At 35.6% G+C, this 22,760-nt stretch overlaps 1 protein-coding gene across 7 annotated transcripts in view; it reads left to right on the forward strand.

Moving 5' to 3' along the window:
• The window catches only part of LOC127978590 (dystrophin-like), a 110,639-nt gene that overhangs the window by 41,874 nt on the left and 46,005 nt on the right, over positions 1 to 22,760 (forward strand). For all 7 annotated transcript variants that reach the window (XM_052583690.1, XM_052583398.1, XM_052583771.1 and 4 more), the window contains exons 23-49: positions 103 to 315; positions 1,436 to 1,549; positions 2,137 to 2,292; positions 2,493 to 2,663; positions 3,475 to 3,657; positions 3,936 to 4,070; positions 5,148 to 5,300; positions 5,411 to 5,572; positions 6,632 to 6,742; positions 6,883 to 7,056; positions 7,280 to 7,435; positions 8,362 to 8,532; positions 8,776 to 8,955; positions 9,822 to 9,944; positions 10,440 to 10,610; positions 10,791 to 10,907; positions 11,603 to 11,737; positions 12,355 to 12,507; positions 12,702 to 12,872; positions 13,338 to 13,448; positions 13,644 to 13,789; positions 14,598 to 14,721; positions 15,099 to 15,274; positions 16,904 to 17,051; positions 17,199 to 17,330; positions 21,237 to 21,386; positions 22,520 to 22,600. In XM_052583690.1, the coding sequence (XP_052439650.1) occupies positions 103 to 315; positions 1,436 to 1,549; positions 2,137 to 2,292; positions 2,493 to 2,663; positions 3,475 to 3,657; positions 3,936 to 4,070; positions 5,148 to 5,300; positions 5,411 to 5,572; positions 6,632 to 6,742; positions 6,883 to 7,056; positions 7,280 to 7,435; positions 8,362 to 8,532; positions 8,776 to 8,955; positions 9,822 to 9,944; positions 10,440 to 10,610; positions 10,791 to 10,907; positions 11,603 to 11,737; positions 12,355 to 12,507; positions 12,702 to 12,872; positions 13,338 to 13,448; positions 13,644 to 13,789; positions 14,598 to 14,721; positions 15,099 to 15,274; positions 16,904 to 17,051; positions 17,199 to 17,330; positions 21,237 to 21,386; positions 22,520 to 22,600 (4,017 nt within the window). The remainder of the gene's footprint in view (positions 1 to 102; positions 316 to 1,435; positions 1,550 to 2,136; positions 2,293 to 2,492; positions 2,664 to 3,474; positions 3,658 to 3,935; positions 4,071 to 5,147; positions 5,301 to 5,410; positions 5,573 to 6,631; positions 6,743 to 6,882; positions 7,057 to 7,279; positions 7,436 to 8,361; positions 8,533 to 8,775; positions 8,956 to 9,821; positions 9,945 to 10,439; positions 10,611 to 10,790; positions 10,908 to 11,602; positions 11,738 to 12,354; positions 12,508 to 12,701; positions 12,873 to 13,337; positions 13,449 to 13,643; positions 13,790 to 14,597; positions 14,722 to 15,098; positions 15,275 to 16,903; positions 17,052 to 17,198; positions 17,331 to 21,236; positions 21,387 to 22,519; positions 22,601 to 22,760) is intronic.

A 22,760-nucleotide genomic window follows, 5' to 3' on the forward strand; every position in this document is an offset into this window, starting at 1 on the left:
GATTTGTTATTAAAAAACAACATCTGTTAATATTGGTTGCTTTATCTTATTCTATTATTAGTTTTTTTTGTTACTTTTTATGCACATTGAAATATTTTTCAGGCAATTCAAGCAGCACAGAAGGAGCATCAGGGTGATGTGGATGACCTAAATAAAATGGCTGAGCAGGTATTCCAGAAGGCGCCACCAGAGATCTGTCAGAAGTACCGGACCGAGCTGGACAACGTGATGCTGCGCTGGAGGCGTGTGTCTGAGCAGCTGGAGGAGAACATCCAGAAGCTGCAGGATCACATGACCAAATTACAACAGTTCCAGGCACGTGCTGAAACAATATGCTGATGAGGCTTTTCCTCAAATCACACTGGCTCTAGTTTCTCTGAAGCAGACACACTTCACCTACACCACGCCTGGGTGCTTTCCAAGAAATACACTTGAATACAGGCACACGAAAATGTTGGCTGTGGCTCAACAACTCAAAGAGCTTATGAGGTTTTGAACTACATCCTTCAGAGAAGAGAAGTTGAATTGCTTAAAGGTTATGATTTTATATCTCAGGTGGTGATTCTTGGTTCAGTAGGAACAAGGATTTGTAACATGTATAACTTGTCACTTGTTTTCTTTAAAAAGAGCAGAACTCAAAGTTACATTGAGGCACTTAGATTGGAAGTGACTGAGAACATTTATTTGGCGGATTTAAAAGCATACATAAGAAGCTTGTAATTGTATTTGTATTTTATTCATTTCACATTCATTGTTATATTAAAACATGTATTGTTTGACCTGTAAAGTTGCTCTCATCAATTTTAAGGTCATTCAAAGGTATTTAACTTGGTTATTCTGTAACCTTTTTTTTTTTTTTTTTTTTTATAACATCATGCTAACACACGTTGTGTATACCTTGTGGTGATACAGTATTTTAATGTTTGCAGATTCAATTTACAGGTCCCATTCCCTTCTTCTTCTTCTTTTTTTATCAACAATATGCCACAAGTACTGTTAATTTAGCTTAACTTGTTTTAGAATATTACTTAAATGGAGTTAAATAAAATAAATTAAAAATAAAATAAAATAATTTAATTCCCATAGGTTGTGCATCATAAAAAACATTTTTGTTTTTTTAAAAAGTTGGTGGTAGCCTAAACATTTTTAGAAAAATACTAAATTGCATAAAACTAGCACATCTCCCCACTTCAGTATGATTATTTAGTATGATTATACTGTTGTTTATCAAAACACCACATATACTATGGATAGTAATGAGAAATATTTCATGAGGAATATGTGTGATGTGTAATTATTTCCAAAATAATAAAGAGGAATATTTGTAGTTTTATTTTAAAGTTTTATTTATTAAACTTCTCTTAAATTAATATGGGCTGTGAAGCAGAAAATTTGACTGCATCTTCTAATAAAGTATCATTTCATCCAATGGTAGAATGACACAAAGACTCTGCAGAAGTGGATGGCAGAGGTGGATGTTTTCCTGAACGAGGAATGGCCAGCTCTGGGAGACGCAGAGGCTTTGGAGAAACAGTTGGAACAGTGCACGGTGAGAACAGTCGTTATTTATTTAGCCATAAAAACTAAGTTTGTGTTCCAAGCTGGAATAGAGCTCTTGATGCTGCACTGATCTAGAGCAAGATGTGCTAAAATAACAATAACCGTGATCCAGAAACTTACCATTGTGTTTCACAAACATTGCCCAAAAATGTACATTCAGAAGATTCTTTTTTATGCACAGACAAAGTGTAACCTAAATTAAAGTATTGGTCTGGAAGAAGAAGAGCTGTTTCTCATTAAGATGAAATCTGCAGAAATATGTTGGGAGACCTGCTAATATAGCCGCAGCAGTGGTTGAATAAGCCGTAAACCCATTGGGATCTGACTCAGTAAAGACCCCGCCTTCTCTTTTCAGGCAATGGCAGCAAATGATTTTTCATTTTAAAAACTGCAGCTTAACATGAAATTACATTTTTCTAATGGTATCTCAGTCTTTTTGTGTCCCATGGTAAGTTAGCTGCAATAATGGCGATAGCTTCGCTTCTATCTAGTAGAATTGGGTCAATGCATTGGCATGACCTGGTTTTCAGGATGGCCCGGACCATCTATTTCAAACATTCTCTTTTGATTTGCCAGGCTCTGGTGAACGACATCCACACCGTCCAGCCAAGTCTGAACAGCATCAATGAGGTGGGACTGGCCTTGAAGAGGGACGCTGAGGCCCCGTTTGCCATCAAAATACAGAAGATGCTTGATGAGCTCAATGCTCAGTGGGAGCTCATTTGCAAACAGGTAATTAACGGGCCACTTGGGCTTATGGTGCATAATACCAATTAATTATGAGGTGAGGTAGAATTTAGTCATCTTCAAAAGCCCACGCAAACCATTTTCACACCTAGGCGATATCTAAGTGAAACTTTTTGATGTTATTAGAGCATTTTGAGGTAGTCATTAAAACAAAAATGAACTGTGCTTTTTTTATTGATCCTCAGGCTCACGCAAAGAAATCAGCCCTGAAAGGAGGACTGGACATGACGGTGAGTTTGAGGAAGGAGATGCAGGAAATGCAGGAGTGGATCACTCAGGCGGAGGAAGAGTATCTGGAACGAGACTTTCAGTACAAAACACCTGAGGAGCTTCATAAGGCGGTGGAGGAGCTAAAGGTGTGTTCTTTTTAAACTGAACTGGCATCATTTAGAAAACATAATGGCATTGTCAGTGATGTGTCTTACGTATTAACATCTTAAATGGAAAAGAAAAACAGAAACAATTGTAGACATACGGTAAGAGTACAGAGGTAAAATTATTTATAAAAAGCCTGTTAACAAAATGTTGGATATGTTCAGTTTTAAATTCTTGTTTTTGAGTTATTTTCTACCTAAACCTGGATTTATGGATGGATAGATGGATTGATAGATTGAGGTGGAACAAGCCAAGATCAACATTTTAACAGGGGGACAGACATTGTTTGACTACTTTTCATTGTGCTTTAGTTTTATGTTTGATAATAGCACTAGAGAACATGAGATTTGTGCCTTTATTGCTTTAAACAACAGTCAAGGGACACCAATTTGTACCCCATTCATTGATAGCGCCAAGAAACCAAAGTTTTAGAAAAGGAAAAATGAGCACTCTCTACTGAGAACAAAGTGTCAGAGAAGCTCCATAGAGAGTTGTCATGATAACAGAAGATTGTCATCCAGACAACGCAGATATATTCATTTCCTAACAGGTGCCGGGATGAGATTTTTGCCTCTGTGTGATCCTGTTGCTTTGTGCTTTTTATGAAGTAAATGGGGTGACCATTTTGCTTAACTTCCCAAGTTCAACGACAGGGTTCTTGTATTCTTCTCTGTCCCAGTGCCAAGCTTAGCTTAACTTTGCAAGCACAGGTTTAAGAGAATGCTGATGTTCTCTAACCTTGGTAAAAACATCTGAATGCTCACGTAATCTCCTATCCTCTCTCCCACTCAGCGGGCTCAAGAGGAAGTCCATCAAAAGGAAACAAAGGTGAAGCTACTGACGGATAAAGTCACTAATTTCATTTCAAAGGCTCCTCCTGCGGCCCATGATGCCCTGAAGGCAGAACTGGATGTTTTGACTTCTAACTACCAGCGACTGTGCAGCCGGCTCGATGGAAAATGCAAGACTTTAGAGGTGAGCTTGATATTGTGCCAGTGATGGGGTTGTGCTCAGGAGTCAGATAGTGATTCATTTGGCTTTCATCCATAGGTTTACATTTTATCAGAGAGAGTGTGTGTATGTGTGTTTATGTTCCCTGGGAATCAAACCCATGACTTTGATGTTGCTAGCACCAGGCCCTTTGGGTTCAAACCACTAATGTGGTTCTTCTCACCTTTGATCAAATTCTCAGGACCCAGGCCCAATGTGATATGTTTGACTAACCACAAGCCCATTTCTGCTGGCTGTTGTAGGAGGTGTGGGCATGCTGGTGTGAGCTGCTGTCTTATTTGGAGTTGGAGAATGCCTGGATGGACTTACTGGAAAAGAAAATTGATGAAACAGAAAGCCTTCAAGGAGGTGTTGAGGAAATAGAAGAAGCTTTGACTGTGAGTGCTGGAAATTTTCAAGATGAACTCTACAGAGATATGATGAGACTGTTTACAAGAAGAAGAAGCATTTTGAATGCCGGTCATACTATTTTGTTTAAAGGAAGGTTATTTTAAAGAATTGTTTTTGGTCTGGTCTTCACGTATGGATATGTGGATTTAGAGGCTTGGAATATGTTGAATGGATTGTTTGCTTTATTCGTCCATTTTATAGCTTGACAGCCTGTAGTCACTATGACCCCTCGATGTTAAAAGTGCTGTATAAATACATTTCCTTTTGTGTTCCACTGAAAAAAATAAGAGCAGACCGGTAAATGATGACACAGTTTTCATTTTAGGTTAGAGTTTGACTTGGAAAGGTTACTCTGTCCCAGAGGAACGTTTTATTGTTTAGAGGTTACTCTTTCATATTGCAGGACACCGACTTAAATGCCATTCTTATTGGAGTTTCCACTTTGTCTCAGACGTTTCTCTGATGATTTAAATGATTTAAAATTTAGATGGAAAATTAAAATAAATAAATGGGGCTGATAAAATTAATCAAAATAAAACTGATATCACAAAATTGTTTATGTACGTAGATAAAATTTTCATATGAGATAAAATGTAATATCGCAGTTCACATTTCAATCATAATACATGACAAAATAAATGCAATACATTTTTGGCCATGTTTTGCATCCCTATATATATATATATATATATACAGTATAAGACGTACTAACTGACATGATGCTGCTCCAGAGGTTATATACTCATTTACTCAGGAAACCAAGAAACTAAACTGAGAAGTAGGAGACTTTAGCAAAACATTTATTGATTTAGCAGACACTTTTATCCCAAACTTTTTAATAATGAGTAATACCACCAGAACAGACTCAATTTGTTGCCTAGTAGAATTTGAGAAATTAAATCGATTTCATTTGTTATTTTTATTTTCTGTGAGCTAATATATGCACTGATAATGACAAAATAATCATACCAAAAATTGAATCTTGCATCATCACCATGGAAAGCATCTTTTTTCAAATGACATATAAATCATTGGTATTAAAGTGGTTTCCCATTCCCTTCCAGTCTTTAGACACCATGATTAGGGAGCATCCTGAGTACAACCGCAATCAGATCCGTGAATTAGCCCAGACCCTCATGGATGGCAGAGTGCTCGATGAGCTCATAAACAAAAAAGTGGAGGACTACAACACACGCTGGGACGAACTAATGCAAAGGGTAAGAACTTAAGATGACTCGGTTGTATTGCTGCTGCTGAAACCTTAAGTATATTCATTGGATTTGTTCATGTTTTGATTCTCTTCCCCGCTTTCTGGTGTCAATAAAAGGCTTTACAAAGGCGCCAGCAGCTGGAGAAAAGCATGCAGTGGGCTCAGGAGAACGACAAAACCCTGCGCCTCATTCAGGACTCTCTGATCACCACTGACCGACATTTGTCTGCTTACATAGCAGATGGCATAGACGCTGCACAGATACCTCAGGAGGCACAGGTATTCATATTATCTCATATATGTGCCAAATATATATATATATATATATATATATATATATATATATATATATATATATATATATTTGTATTATTATTATTTAAATTATCTTTATGCATTCTGCCAAATCGTTTGTCCTACGTATGGGCTCATCGATTCTTAATGATATATTTTGTTATATTTTTAGTTATATTTATTTATTTATTAATTCACACATAACATCTTTTTAAAGAACTTTAATTAAATGAATTTTGTATGCAAAATTATAAAACGTATAGTTCCGGTTCCATAAGGGCCTTGAATAACCTATCATATACAGGGTGTGAGCTCTTTTGACTTATGTAAGTTTTTGACTCTACTTAAGCATAAAAATTCCATAATATGTTTGCAGATATTTAAGAAACATGCTAAGTTTACATGAAAAAATTTGCGTTCCGGGCTGGAATGTCTGTCGTTGTTTTGGTTTATGAAACCCGCCTACTGCCATTGTATTTCAGCCCCTCGTGTTGCCAGTTGGCGGGAAACACAGCTTATTTAATTTCTGTCATGGAAACTGGCAAACGAAAGTACGGAGCCCCGCATGTGGCATGCAGGAAAAAAAATAGCAGGCAAAATTGTGTGCACGATTTACTATTTTGTTCCCTTGATTTGCTAAATCGCTCACACAATTAGTAATTTATTAAAAATTTATTGAATTATCAAATAGAAGGAAAGAAATAGTAATCGTGCACATTTAAGTACATGGATTAGTGGGGAATGGATTAGTAAATTGTGCGCACAATTTATTTTTTCTTGAATGTCATGTGCGGGGCTCCGTACGAAGGGGTCAGTGCATCAATCTGGCAACCTGCATGTGCATCAAGTCTGAGGAGGAAGGACCAAGTGAAAAAAACCCTCTTCAATACTTTGAATTTAGAATGCAATAACTAGTTCATCCACTCTGTGTCAATCCTACATATAGTACCTTTAAATAAATAAAGTATCCTAAGTATTCTGTTTATTTATTTAGTTATTATTAAAAGATGACTATGACTGCCTTATTATTATCTCATTTAACAGAAAATTCAGACCGAGTTGAATGGTCATGAAGTGACTCTCGATGACATGAAGAAAAAGGCTGTCGAGGTTGACGCATCAGAGAATGTGATTGGAGAAATTGATGCAACACTTGTAAGAGTTATAATGTTCAATAGCTTATTTGAATTTTTTGTCACAGTCACATATTCTTTCTGCATAAATGCGTTAATAAAATAATAAACAAATAATAAAATACCTGTAAACAAATAACTGTTTTCTGTGTGTTTGTTTAGGATAAGCTATTGCAAGTGAAAGGCAAGTTCAGGATTTTCCAAAAGCCAGCGAACTTTGACCAACGTTTGAAGGAATGTGAGCGAGCATTAGAGGAGGTGAAAGGAAAGCTGGGAGTGCTGAGTATTCGGAGTGTGGAGCAGGAGGTGGTACAGTCACAGCTGGAGCAGTGCATGGTGGGTAATAGCTTTAATTCTTATTGTTTTTCTGAATACATTAGTTGTTAATACATGAATAGTTGTGGAGATCAAACGGATTACTTCATACTGTATGAAATTTGTTTAACTTCAATTCTTTGTTTTTGTTAAATTTCTCATTTTAATTGTAGTTTTTGTTTGGTTCTTGTCAGGAAGCAATATCACACTGAGTTTAATCACAGTCTCTGTTTCCCCCATGTAGAAGTTCTATAAGAATCTGAGCGAATTGAAATCAGAGGTGGAGACGGTGATAAAGACGGGAAGACAGATTGTGCAGAAGCAGCAGACAGAGCAACCCAAAAACCTGGACGACAGGCTGACGGCCCTCAAACTTGCATACAATGATTTGGGTTCACAGGTAAAGGAATACAACGATAAATGTAAAACATACTAGTTTGACACACCTACTCATTTGTATTTGTAATTTGTTTTGCTGTTTTATGCCATTATTTAGATAGGACAGTATAATTTGACAGGAAGCTAAGTGGCTGAGAGAGAGGAGATGGGATCGGGAAAGGTCAGCGAGCTGGTACTTGAACTCGTGACACCCGAAGCGCGATGGCGCTGTATGTCAGTAAAAACAGTTACAATAAACAATGAGGTGGGCCCCGATGGCCTCATGGGCAGTGCGCCAACCTCATTGTATATTGTTACTGTTTTTCATTTTAGGATAATAGTAATATCATCAAAAATGTATATTTATACTAAGCAAGAATGCATTAAATTGATCAAAAGTAATATTAAAAACGAATGCTGGAATGCTATTAGGGCTGCACAATTAATTACATTTCTAATCGGATACCAAAATTACATAATAGTTCAAAGCAGCAATTAAAAGTCCACTTATGTTATTCTGTGTGCTTAAGATGCGTTTTTTTCTTTATACGTGCTATCTTAATTTTTGTTTTAGAATAACATTATGCTACCATTCATTTATATTTTTTTATAATTAAAAAAGACTAATCATATCCGATGTATATTTGACATTTGAGGCTTAATACTATAGAAAAGCACTTAAAGGTTTTTATTTTTAGCTTGTTTATTTTCATACAATAGTATGGCATGCAGATGGTATCAACATCATTCAATGTAAACTGTGATAATCATTATTAATAATCACAAATAGAATTTCAAGGGAATAATCGTCAGTTAATATGCCATAAAAGATAACTCTTTCAAATAAAGGCTGTTCTTTTATGTTGTCACTATCTTTGTGGTAGTATTGAAGGAGTTTTCATTTATGCTGAACATTTGTTGGCTGATTTTCCAATTGTTTGTGTGCAGGTAACAGAAGGAAAGCAAGAACTGGAGAAGCTTTTAAAGTTATTAAGGAAGTTTAGGAAGGAGGTAAACAGTCTGACAGAATGGTTGGCTACTACTGATGAGGAACTGACGCGCCGCTCTTCAGTAGAAGGCATGCCGAGCGATTTGGATGCAGAGTTGTCTTGGGCAAAGGTAAATGAATAGTCAGCTGGCTTCATTTCAGCAGCATTGTTTTTATCTGAAACAGTTTGCCAGTCATTAAAGGAAAAGTTCTTCAAAAAAAAAAAAAGATTTTCAGTAGATAGGCGAATTGTTAGTTTATAGTAGTGCTGTATTGTTTTTTAAGAAGGTAGATGTGTTGAAAAAAAAAGTTACTTAATTTTTTTAAATAAAAGCTCAAAAACAACCTTTTAAAACATGATCTTTCCCACCCAGGGAACGCAGGAGGACACTGAGCGTCATAAGCCACAGCTGAAACTGGTGAGGGAGTTGGCAGAGACCCTGAAGGGTTTACTTCGTAGCCAGGAGAACCTGATTGATGACAAAGTCAGTCTGCTCAACTGCAACTGGATCGCAGTGACATCACGGAGCGAGCAGTGGCTGAAACTCCTGCTGGTGAGCAACCATTCAGAGCAACTTTTCTGAGTCATTTCATTCTAGGCTAAATATTTCTTATGCTTAATATGCCCTACAAGGCTAAATTCATTTCCTTTCAATTCCACATCTCCAGGTTGTTCCTTAAAATCCAGACAGTGATTTCTGGAGGCGCCAATAATGTTATGAAACTGTTAAGCACATTTATCTCCTGCTTTTCTTTACTTGCTGTATCCTCCATCATTTTTCAAATCGTTTAGCTCTTGGAGTATAGTTTGTTCTACATTGTAAATAACTTTAAACAAATCTGAGGGACAATATGTCAAAAGATGAGGCTGGGCCTTAAAGGTATAATGAATCGATTAAAGAAATATTTCACCCAAAATAAAAATTCCATCATTGTTTTCTAACCCAGACATGTCATTCTGAACCTGTATGACTTACCTTCTATCATGAACCGCAAAAAGATTTCACTTTTTTTCCATTCAGTTAAAGAAAGACTTTTTCATGCTTCATAATGGACATAAGAGTGTCATTAAACTGATCAGTGCATCTCATACTCCGAGTCTTATGAAGTGTAAGATGAAATTTTGTTGCAAAAGCATCATAAAAGGATGATGAAAGTGGTCCATGTGACTGTAGTTTACTATAGCTATTATTGAAAAAGGCATGAAAAACAATCTTCAAATGTTGTTGTTTTTTTGTTCAGCTACATAAAGAAAGTCATACAGATTTGGAACAACAATACAGTGGGTAAATAATGACAGAATGTTCATTTTCTGGGTGAACTATTCATTTAATGTGACATGAAATCTCAAAACCCTGTTCCCGAACAAATTTCCTTTTGCTAAGCCAAATGTAAGCATAACTCTCCATCTGTCACCCAGGATTATCAGAGTCAGATGAAAACGTTTGAGCAGAACATTTCTCAGATCAACACCTGGATGGACCGTGCTGAAGAAACGCTGGATGAGATGGACAGCCAGGGCTGTGTTGAGCACGCTATAAAGGTCTTCACAAGCACAATATCAGACTCTCACAGTGAGCTGTTCCACTTGACAACCAACCGTTCTCCATTACTGAGGACTAGATTTTGTTTTATGCAGCCATACTTTTCCATCAAAATAAATAAACAGTTATCCATCTCTTCTATGACAATGTTTTGATGGCTCATTAATTGGAAGCAATTTGCAGCAAATAAAACTCTAGATTAGGCCATTAGAGAGAACAAAACAGACAGCCAGATAAAAAACAAAAAGGGTTTTAGTATTATTGAACATCATTTCTGTTATCATTTACGAAGTAAATATATATCTTTTACAACTTACTACCGAAATGTTTACATCAGTAGATTTAGTTTTTGTGTGTTTTAAAAAATGTTTTACATGTACTCATGTATGATAGATCATTTTTAATGCATTTTTGAGTGAAACAATATGAATTTTTTTTGTTTTTGGTGTATATTCAAAATGCACACACAATTGATGTGTTCTTTGAATGTCCAGGGTTTGCGGATGGAGCTGGAGGAGATGAAGGGGAAGGTTGAAGCAGTGCAGGTTCTGTCAGAGGACCTTGTAAAGAACAGAGGGGAACACTGTAAAGCTCAAGTAAAACCGAAGCTAGAACAGCTCAATCAGCGCTTTGACATCGTCGCAAAAAGGATTTTAACAGGACAGGTACTGTTAACTGAATAAATAGAGTTAAAACACAAATATAGAACCATGGTGAGCTATCTGGTTTCTCTTTTCTTTGTTGATGCTTAAATTCATCAGAGACATTGTCTTATTATCCCACTTAGAAAATAGGGGGAGGGTATATAATTGGATTTTTATATATTTGATTATATTTTCTTGCAGGCCTCATCTCAAGAGTTAGATGAGTACCACAGACAGGCTAATATATGGCTCCAGGTGCTGGACGAGGAGATTCAATTAGGTGAAAGTCTAAAAGAGGAAGATTTCCTGGAGGATGCAGTAAGAAAATACTCTTTACTGTTTCTTTGGCTAAAATTAATTTCAGTGACTGGAACCGCACGGGCAGCAAAAGGCTGAAACAAGCTCCATGCTTTATCGTGCAGATCTCATGAAAAGAAACATGATAGATCTCATGAAAAGAAACATGATGAGTTTCAGGGAATGGGTCTGGTTCTTGAGTTAACAAATGCTGGCAAAGTACCGTATTTTTCGGGCTACAAGTCGCACCTGAGTATAAGTCGCATCAGTCCAAAAATACGTCATGATGAGGAAAAAAACATATAGGTCGCACTGGACTATGAGTTGCATTTATTTAGAACCAAGAACCAAGAAAAAACATTACCATCTACAACCACGAGAGGGCGCTCTATGTTTTCAATGTAGACTACAGGAGCACTGAGCAGCATCTAGCGGCTAAAGACGGTAATGTTTTCTATTGGTTCAGGTCAAATTAATTTTGATAAATAAGTCACACCTGACTAGAAGTCGCAGGACCAGCCAAACTATGAAAAAAAGTGCGACTTTTAGTGCGGAAAATACGGTACATTATCAATAAAGCAATAAATAATTGTTTGTAAATTTGCTGCCCAATAATAATTTAGCAAATTTGGGAGAGCCAGTCCTCCATCCTTTTTCGTTGATGTGATGGCGTTTCTAACATAATCTTAAATTTTTGTCTTCCTTTTCTTTCACAGGGCATAGATGAGGATGCACTAAACAAACTGTTCTTAAAAGGAGAAAATCTACTCAAGAGAGCTCCTAGCGGGGAGAAAAGAGAGGCTGTTCGCGAGAAACACAGTCTTCTTCATGATAAATATGACACTCTAAAGGTAATTGTTTTGCTTTTTGACACGTCAAGTACACATTTGATTTGAAATGAAGGCCATGAGAATCCATTTACAAGCTTTTGGCATTAGGCTCATGACAAGTCATTGAATTTGAATGTTTTCTTTACAAGTACAAACCAAGGACAACACCATCAAATATCTGACTGTACATACTATGTCATTTTTTGCAGTAATGCAAAAGCAATTAGTTGTTAGGTTGATCATACAATACAAAATATAATTTTTTAATCAAGTTTTTTATATATTTTTTTATTATTTTAAATATGTATTACTGAAATAATATAAATGAAACTCTGCACTAGTAAAGTCAGGTGGTTCAGGTCAGTGTAAGGTTGAACTCCTGTATTATTATTCAGGTCAGAGACAAGGTCAAAACTGGAATAAGAATGAGGTCATGCTTCGGTTATGGAAGGTTAGAAACATGCTCAAATCTAAGATCTGCGATGGGATTTATTTATTAGTCAAATTTCAAATTAGCCAATCATGTTAAACTTGGACAAGTCATGTTTTGCTTGGTGGTATAATCATTTACTTAAAATTCATTGTTTTTGATAAATGACTGTATGTTATGAGTCTATATTTTCATTCTGCGTTCACAGAATCTGAGAGCTCTGAGAAAGAAGAGGGCACTTGCTCTTGCTCCACAGTGGTACCAGTTCTGTAAGAAAACAGATGACATGATGCAGTGGCTGGACAAAATTGAGAAGAACCTTGCAGAGTTTCCAGATCCCCCCGAAGAGCCAAGGGTGAAAGTGAGAGTGAAAGTTTCTTTACTGTGTGCACTAGTCTTAATGATTTTGTATATTCTTATATTTTAGCTGCTTCAACCCACCAGGCACAATTATACTTTTACTTTGACATATTTGTATCTTTTGGGTCCCTTTGTTTCCTTAAGAATATATAAAGAGTATACACAAAAAAAAAATGAATGTATGTTCTCCATCAGGCAGTTGGTAGTGAGATTGAAAAGCAGCATCTGAAGTTGGAGGACTTGAGTGAACTGGGCCGTGTGCTTTCTGAGGGCGGAGCTGCCAAGCTTGTGGAGCCCCGCCTCCTCCCGGTCAATAAACGCTGGGCGGACCTGGACGTTAATTTCACTCAAGTGCACCACAAGAGTGTAAGTGTGCTTTTAGTGGTTTAAAAAAAAAATGTCAATAGATGTTGGCAATACAAATTTATTGTGAAAGTAATAGCAAGTCAGCGTAACTTCATAATTTTGCACTGTAGTTTTAACTCCTACATAAATAAAGTTAAAAAAATACTACTACTACTAATAATAAAAAAAAAGATTTTAAAGTCAATAGTAGTAAAAAGAAAGTAAATACTGAAAATGCATTTTTTTATATTATAAATGGAAATATTAAAATAATGGGAAAAATTCCTGTGGTAAAATCACTGTAATGCACAGCATCTCATGATTTATTGATTTAATGAGGTATTGTGTGTGACTTTTTCTTTTCTTTCCTGAACATTAATTTTTCCATCTGCTTATTGCCCTTCATTGCACAGTATCCTGTTTTTTCATCAGAGTAAATTGAGCAAATTGAATGAGACACATTTGTTCTCCATCCTGTATTTTCAGGAGCTGCAGTTCTTGCTGCAGGTTATCGCTGAAAACGAAGCTCTGCTGAACTCTCCTGAGCTCTGGTCTACAGCATTCATCAACGTTTCCCAACAAGAGAAGTGCCTTAAGGTTATATCATAAACCATGTCTCATTTCTACAAATGATTTTTATAAACCAATGCATTTTTGTATTCATGAGTTTATTGAATCTATTATTGATTTAATCATGAGCTGTACATGAACACAATTTGTTATACTCCCACCACTGAAACAGCAGTTAAACTAATGTAAATGTTTTCGTTGGTTGTGTTACATGTGATATAGGAAGTTAAAATGAATCTGGATAAACTGGAATGTCCGGTGTTGGAGGCTCTGGGTAGGGGTGCCTCTCTTCCAGAGGACAGTTTACTGGTCCAGCTGCTCGGAACCAACTGGGAAAACCTTAAAAAGCTCTATCATGACAGACTCACGTAAGGATGAATAACATCACATTGTTGACATTTGCCTTGCCACTTAAAAGAGGCAATTGGAAAATAGTGTGTAATTTAAATAAGAGTTCAGGGGTGTTTGTCTTTGAAAAAGTTTGAAGGTTATACTAACATTGTGTTAAATGAACTGTACTTACATGAATATGATGAAATATATGTGCATGCAGAAGAATAAGATGTATAAATTGACTTTACTAAATAGTGTTATTTTAGTATTATTAATATAGTATTATAGTATTTATTAATTAATATTTTGAATTGCCTTTTGTTTTTATATTTTCCATCTTCATTTTAGTTTTAGTAAATTTGTTGTGTGTCTTTGTCATTATTATTATTTTTTATATTTATATTAAGCTTTCATTTAAATTTTAGTAATTTAAGTAATTTTATTTCATTTAGTTGCAAAGCAATGCTTTTAATTAGAATTTTTAAGTTTTAATTTTAGTTAATGGAAACAAAATTTGATAGTTAAAAACGTTTGCTAACAGATTAAGTATTTTAAAAGTATTTGAGTATTTAAAATATATAAGAATATCTATGCAATATACAGTATTAGTCATAAGTAGAGGAGTCATTCTAAAAGAGCTGTTAATTAGTCTGGGTTTTAACTAAACAAACACAGAAATGTTTTTGAGTTCTTTATACAGGTAACTAAATAATGTATAAATTAACTTTTATTTCAATACATTTTGCAGTTTAAATCAAAATATAGATTTTTATTTTCAGAATATTATCTCTCTTTACTCTCTGACTCACAATGCTCTGTTTGTGTACTTTTGCTGCTGTCCAGACGCCTTGAAAAATCCAAGAAATTCAGTGAGGAGCATAAAACGCTTGACAGTTGGCTCACAGATGCTGAGAGGACGATAGTGAAGTGTGACCAAGACCCCATAAATTATAGAGACCACCTCAAGGTAATCATACATTTCATTCTAATGTCTTATCTATCCTCGTGTCCAAACCTAAAAAAACAAAAGAAAATATTTTGAAGAATGTTGGTAACTTAACAGTCTCGGCTCCCATTGACTTTTATCGTATGGAAATCAATGGAAACCGTGGTTACCAACATTCTTCAAAATATCTTCTTTTATGCTCATATGCATCATACAGGTTTGGAACGATATGAGGTTGAAGAAATAATCACAGTATTCTTATTTCTGGGTGGATTACTCCTAAAAATGATTAACAATAGTATGCAGGTTTCGTAGAAAGTGATAATAGATTTTTGTAGGCAGTAAGTCATGTTAGATTAGTTTCAGACCATCCAAACTGTGACATCCTACTTTCCCAGGAGCTCCAGGGGGGTTTGGAGAAACAAGAAGCAGCAGTGAAGGGGCTCAATGCTCTTGGGACAGATCTGACTCCACAGTGCAGTAAGGACGACAGGGACCACATTAAACAGCAGCTTGCCTCTATCAACTCCCGCTGGGCCAAAGTGTCCAACCAGCTCACTGAGATCAAGAGACGGTTAGTAAAAATTGAGGACATATTAATGCAGACAGACAGTTTGTTAGAGTGCCACACACACATATTGAATATCTTAGCATAATTCAATTTGAGCAGCAAACACTTACATAATTGCACTCTTTGGTCCTTATTTTGAAAGAATGTATACACTGTGTATAGAAAAGAAACACTTCCCTTTAAAATAATGCAGCATTAAATGAAGATGGACACAGTTTTTGTTTTTCCCAGCTGTATTTACTTAGTGCAACTTATGACATCCAAGTGAAAGATATAACACCAACATGTCAGGGGGAAAAAATCAGAATCACTGAGTTGAAAAAAGCATCACCCCCGAAATGACCTGTAAACTCAATCAGATGTAACTAATCACCTTCTCAATGGCACACAAAGTCATTTGACTTTCAGCTGTGATCAGCTGTGGTCATTTTGATTAGCTCAGCATGAAAAGAGCTTTCCTGGAGCATTTCAGTCCTTGGCAGTGCAACTGAAGCAAACAATCAGCACTGGGTGGCAAGGCACTGTCAAAAGATCTCCGGGATAAAGTTAGGAGATGGATACAAAAAAATTTCAAAGACTATATCAATGCCAAGAAGCACAGTGGAGTCTATTATTAAGAAGTTAAAGTTATTTGGTACAACACAGACCTTCCCTGGATGGGGATGTCACTCCAAACTGGATGAAAGAGACAGAAATTAACTGGACAGAGAGGCGACCAAGAGGCCTACAGCAATTCTGAAGCAGTTACAGGAATTTATGACAAAGACTGGTCATTGTTTACATGTGGCAACAGTATCACAAATTCTGTATGGGAGGGTTGCAAGAAAAAAGTCACTCCTCAAGACAGGCCACATGCAATCACGACTGAGCTCAGCCAAAACAAGCCTTGAGGACTGTGGGGCAGAAATTGAATTATTAGGCCTCAATGTCTGGCGGAAATCCAATCCAGCTCACCATCCAAGTAAAAATATTCCTACACTAAAGCATGGAGCTGGTAATATCCTGTTATGGGGGTGTTTCTCTGCAGCAGGGACTGGAGCACTTGTCAGGAGGAAAAATGGACGGGACAAAATGTTGTTAAATTCTTGATGAAAATCTGCTGCCCTCTGCCAGAATGTTGTCAAGGGGAAGAAGGTTTACTTTCAAACATGACAATGACCCAAAGCACACATCAAAACTGATCACACAGTGGTTGAAGGAGAAAAATCTGTGGAATGACTTGAAGCCTGCAGTCCACAAACGCTCACCATCAAATTGAACTGAACTTGAGCAGTTCTGCAAAGAAGATTGGGCAAATATTGCAAAGTCTAGATTTGTACAGATAATAGAAACATATCCCAATAGACTACTGGCTGTAATTAAAGCAAAATTTGGTTCAACGAAATACTAACACAAGGGGTTGAATCTTTTTCCAAATCAGTTTTTTTTTTTGTATTTATTTAATTTTTTTCAGACATTTTGGTGTTATATCTTTCAGTTGGATGTTATAAGTTGCACCTAGTAAATACAGCTGGATAAAACAAAAACTGTGTCTGTCTCCATTTCAGGTTGCAATCCAACAAAATGTGATTATTTTAAAGGCTGCTGATTCTTTTCTATACCCACTGTAAATATGGCTGCTGTGATTTTTAGGTCTGCAGGGGCAAAAATTGTTCTTGCCGAGTTAAATGAAGACATGGGTGAGTTTCAGTCCTGGCTGGATGATGCAGAGGCTGTGGTTGCACTTCCTGTTGAAGCAGGTCACAAGGAACAGCTTAGTGCAACATTAGAAAAAGTGAAGGTAAAAATTACTTGCTCAAAAGAGATACCATTAGCTCATGGGAAAAAACTTCGCTTTTAGCTCCATATTCACATTCAAAGTCTCCCATAAGGCAAATCACCAAAAAAGACGAGCAGATAATTAATACGTGTATGTGAAAATCTTCAGGACCGAGTTGTGGAACTGCCAAGCAGGAAGCAGAATCTTCATCAGATCAACAGCAGAGGCTCATCTCTCCCAGCTGATAAAGTCAAACCACTGGAGAAACATCTAAAGGTTATCAACATGCGATGGGCCAAGGTAATCTAAATCGTTTGATTCTTTCTCTACTGTTTGATTTTACTGGCCCATTAAATTAGATTTTGTGACCTTGGTGTGATTACAGCCTAATGAGCACATTATCATTGTGTAGTCAGATTGAAGTAATCATAGATGCTAACAACAATTAGCTAGCATTAGAATCTCTAGAGAGCATTTATATTTTATCCCATGATTTATATATATATATATATATATTTGTATTCTTATCATCAGGCTACTGTACTGTTTTTGTTCTATTTTGTTGATACAGTGAAATTAATATATTTTAAAGTGTGACCACTCTGAAAAAAAATATTCACTTAGAAATTGTTTATAAATTTCACAATTAATTACAAAAACAGAATAAGTGAAATTTGAAGTGAAATTTGAAGTAGAAAGACTACAAAACTTATTGCAATAACCTATGTTTCATTTGCAACTTAAAAAAAACTAAAACAGTTTTAACAGTGAAAATGTTATATACATCGTAAATAAAATTATATATTTTTTTTTTCTTAATTGTTATAACAGCTATGTTGTTAAAATTAATGTGAAATTCACATCTTTTTATTTTTTATTTTTTAATGAATGAATGATATTTAATTCTAATGACAATGTGAGGGAAAATTGCAAAAAGTGGTAATATCTATCCATCCATCCATCCTCTAAAATATAATATTTGTGTTCTTTATGTAAAAAAATAATACTTATTATGTTGGCTTGGCAACAAGCCAACATACTGTAATGCTATTTAAACTTCTTCTTCTTCTTCCTCTTCTTCTTTTTCTTATTATTATTTTTCTGACAGAAATTCTGAACGCTACTCCTCCTAGGGCTTTAAAGCCACAAGCCCCAAACTCGGCAGACACCTGCGGGATAGAGCGGTGCTGGTTGCTATATCTTTTCAGACGGATCAGACTTAAAGTTTTTTTTTTATTAATTTTTAAATGTCAAAATACATTACCCATAGACTTACATTATCTGAGAAAAAATGCGTCCCTAGTTGCAATACCCAAAATTAAGGGAGGAGTCGGCCGGGTTTCGTTTCACTTTTAAACCGGTTAAAAATACCAAGTAAATAATACAATTTCCCTCAAACTGACAAGCTAAACCAACATATCTGATTATTACAGGGGTCAGGGCTCATTAATAATTGATTTCTGGGCAGAGAGCAGTCAGAAAGATGAGAGAAGAATCACTGCTGCTGTCTCCACGGAGCTCACAACGAGCGAATTCATTCTTATTTAAGGCCTTTTAAAACGGCGATTGCACGCAATCCACACGTTAGAACACACCAAGAGCTAAAATCAGATGTCTCTGAACTGTTTAAAGTAATAACATGATATATTCGCGGCAGCGCAACTGCCCGCGAGCTCGCGATGTATTTCTCTGAACACTTAAAGAGAATTTACAGCCTGTCACATTAAAACACTGCAGCGAAACGGCACAAAACAATTAGAAGAATATATTATACACATGAGTGTTTATATGTTATTGTGAGATTTGATCTGTCAGGCTGAACCTCACATCAATTGTTATCCATCGTCACAACATGGTAAAGTCATTTATATTTTTTTTAAGAGCTTCTTAAAATAAATATTCCTGCGAATGCACACAATCCACCAATTAGAACACACTAAGAGAAAAATCCAGGGGTTTTTGAGCCGTGTATGTGTGCAAAATGCAATATTTGACATCGCGAAGGGAAAAAAAAGTCACATGACAGCCGCGTTTAGGGCGAGATCAGACAAATAAATAGGCTACACATTTCATTCACACTGACAAGCTAAATCAACATATGTTATTATTACCGGGTCAGATATCTCATTAATAAATTATGTATCTGACCAAAGAACAGAGAGAAAGACGAGAGAGAAATGAGCACTTCATCAGCATTTTTTAAGAGATTCCAAAAATAATATCACAGCACTAGTCCACCCATTAGAACACAACAAGAGCAGAATTCAGGTGTTTTTGATATGTTTATGTGTGCAAAATGACATATAATTTGACAGCGTGATACAGCTTATGAATACTGGAAGGAAAAAAGTCACGACAGCCTTTTAACTCTGGAGTCGATTAACGCATATACGCGTTTTGAGTCATTTTCTCCTGATAACCCCGACAATTACTTAAATTACATTTTCAGTTTTAATCGTACAGATAAGAGCAATACATCAATCGAATCTGTAAAGGGTCTACTTTCTTTTGGATACAAACATAATAACAACAAAACTTTGTGCACTTATAAAATAAAGATAACAAACAAGGTGTGCTGTCTCCAGCCTTGGTCTGCGCTGATCTTCATTTACAGCACGTCATTAAAATGAACTGTAACTCCATGAATACTCAACGAAGAGACATGAGAGATATATCTATAGAAAGCTTGACATGTCTACTTTTAAACCAAACAAGTGCTGCCGAACAAATATTCTGTGATAAAGTAATCCATATCAAAACAACGCGATATCCTTTTTTCACGTCTAATGTGTATGGAAGGCCAAGAGAGTCAAATATACACGTGAATTTTAACGTGTCTCTGTAAAGGGTCTACTTTTTTTTGGATACAAACATAATAACAACAAAACTTTGGGCACTTATAAAATAAAGATAACAAACAAGGTGTGCTGTCTGCAGCCTTGGTCTGCGCTGATCTTCATTTACAAACACGTCATTAAAATGAACTGTAACTCCATGAATACTCAACGAAGAGACATGAGAGATATATCTATAGAAAGCTTGACATGTCTGCCTTTAAACTAAACAAGTGCTCCCGAACAAATATTTTTTGATAAAGTAATCCATATCAAAACAACGCAATGTCCTTTTTTCACGTCTCCCTCATTATATCTAATGTGTATGGAAGGCCAAGAGGGTCAAATACACGTGAATTTTAACACGTCAACAACACGTTAAATACGTGTATTTCATGCGTAGACAACACGTATTTAATATTATTCATTTATCGGCGCTGCACAACATGGTAAAGTAATTTATATATATTTTTAAGAGCTTCTTAAAATACTATATTACTCCGATATTATATCCAATATTAGTTAACGCGTTAAAATACGTGTTGTTTACACATGAAAAATCAGCGGGTATTTAACGTGTTAAATACACGTGAAATACACTTGAAGTACAAGTTAAAAATCAGTTTGAAGAGGTCAATGTCATTGGCTGCTGAGGACTTGGGTCAAACCACTTCTGTGAGCTTAGAAGGGTGTACCATTCATAGACAAGCAACCACCATTTAACATGCTATAGATCAGCTTATTCAGCCTTATTATTTAGTCTTTTTTCTTTTCCGTTTTGTATAGCCTATAGAAATAATATATTTAAGTTTCAGTTTTATGAAATATTTATTTTATAATAAATATTAATTAAAATTTTGATTAAAATTCTTTAATTTTTCAGTGATGTGTGATAACTTAAAATATGTTGTCAGTACTATTAAAATAAGATTAAATTGAATGGTATTTAGGAGATTATGGTTTTTGCATGACTTATTTCACATTCAGCTAGACAACCCTGTCGTAGCTGTTTTCATAGCCTAGGCTTTTTATTTAAAAAGAAAACAGCAAGGGACCATGGAAAAAGACTGTCGCAGGTGTATTTTTTTATGGTATTATTTATTTTTTTTTGTTGGCAGCGGGGCAACTCAAGAATGCTAGGCACACAAGTACTGTGGCTCTTTTGCCCCATGGCCAAGATGGCCAAGCCAACATCAAAGTTAGTTCACTAACTTTTAATTCTAGTTCTATTTACTCTCCTATTTGCAACAGTTCCGTATCACAAAACATGACCTGGAGATGCTCTAGACAGGTTTTGCAAGATTCCCCCCTGCAGTGACTTACTGAAAATCTTTGAAAATGTACTTTAAATGTCTCTTTCTCTCCTCCAAAGGTGTCCACTGATCTTCCTGAGAAGCAGCAACAAATCGAGGATCTCCTGAGGGATTTGTCTTTGTACCAGGGACAGCTCTCCAAGCTCTCAGTTTGGGCCTCCACTACAAAGAATCAGCTTGAGCAGTCCCCTACTGCAGTGGACCCAAAGGTAATCTCACAGACGTGATCAAGCACATCTGTAGAACTTACTACCCATAGTCTTGCTGTTTTATAATACTGCCGTCTGTCTCTGTGCAGTAATTTTTAGCCTAGTGTGGTGTAGTGGTTCATGGCTGGCATCACATTGATGATTTGATCCCTTCATTCACAAACACGGTGTTGTGCTGTATTATAAAAGTCTGATTGAATATTTTTAATGACCAATCGCTTGGCCAGTCAAAGTCTTTAGAGAATATTTTTATTTATTTATTTATTAAACTGTCATTTGTCTCATTTAACACACTCTCTCACATTTGTACCAAGAGAGTTTTTTAGATGACGTAGGCTGTTTAATTAGACATCATCTTCATTCAGAGTTTCAGCTTCTCCCATCAGGACACGGGTTTCGCTTCTCTTGACATGGAACCAACAGGTTCAGGATATCATTTGTACTTTCAGTTACTGAAACTCTGAAAAAAAAATCAATACATCTGTATAGTACTTCTGTGATTTTGAATTGTTTGTGGCTGGTTCACTCTGATTCGGCTGTATGCAGTTGATTGATTTGCACGTTGCTGCATGCTGTTGTTTTTTTAAAAACAAAAACAAATCTTTGTTCTTTGTTAGTGACACTTGTCATGGCAAGCATGACTATTACTATTGCTCCATTTATGGGTTAAGGGTAATTCAGAACCATATTTCACCCAAATCCAAAAAAAATCTTAATAACAATAAATCTAAATAAGAATATATATACATTTTTTTTACTTCAAATATACATTATATATATATATATATATATATATATATATATATATATATATATATATATATATATATATATATATATATATATATATATATATATATTGTTCTGCATTTAGTTATGCTTATTTAAGTAAAAATGCTGTATTAAAATGTTGAGAATTTAATGACAGTTACCACTGAGAATTAAAGAAAATTATAATAATAAAAGCTTGTAAATAAAATGTTCAGATGCTTTTTGGTGATGTTAAATTAATGTTACTGTGCAAAAAATGTAAAGTTTTACAAAATACATCTGGACATGTTTAGCTTAGTAGAACTAGATTGCTCCTTTAATGAGGGTTTGTTGTTAATTTCTTTTATTTTTATTTTATGTAGATTGAGGATGATGTAAAGGAAAAGAAACCAGCAGTGGAAGCTATTTTGGCAAAACAGAGACCACCATACCAACCAGAAAAGGTGTGTAATCAACCATGATATTGTTAAATATGATCTCAGAAACACTATGACTATGATATTAGATTACTCTGCACACTTTCCATTAGTACCTACCATCACTGTACTGTAATGTAATATATAAGACGATATCAGTCTATCAGCCTCATGGAATCAAACTTAA

Source organism: Carassius gibelio, chromosome A1, assembly GCF_023724105.1.
Source record: "Carassius gibelio isolate Cgi1373 ecotype wild population from Czech Republic chromosome A1, carGib1.2-hapl.c, whole genome shotgun sequence".
NCBI lineage: Eukaryota > Metazoa > Chordata > Actinopteri > Cypriniformes > Cyprinidae > Carassius > Carassius gibelio.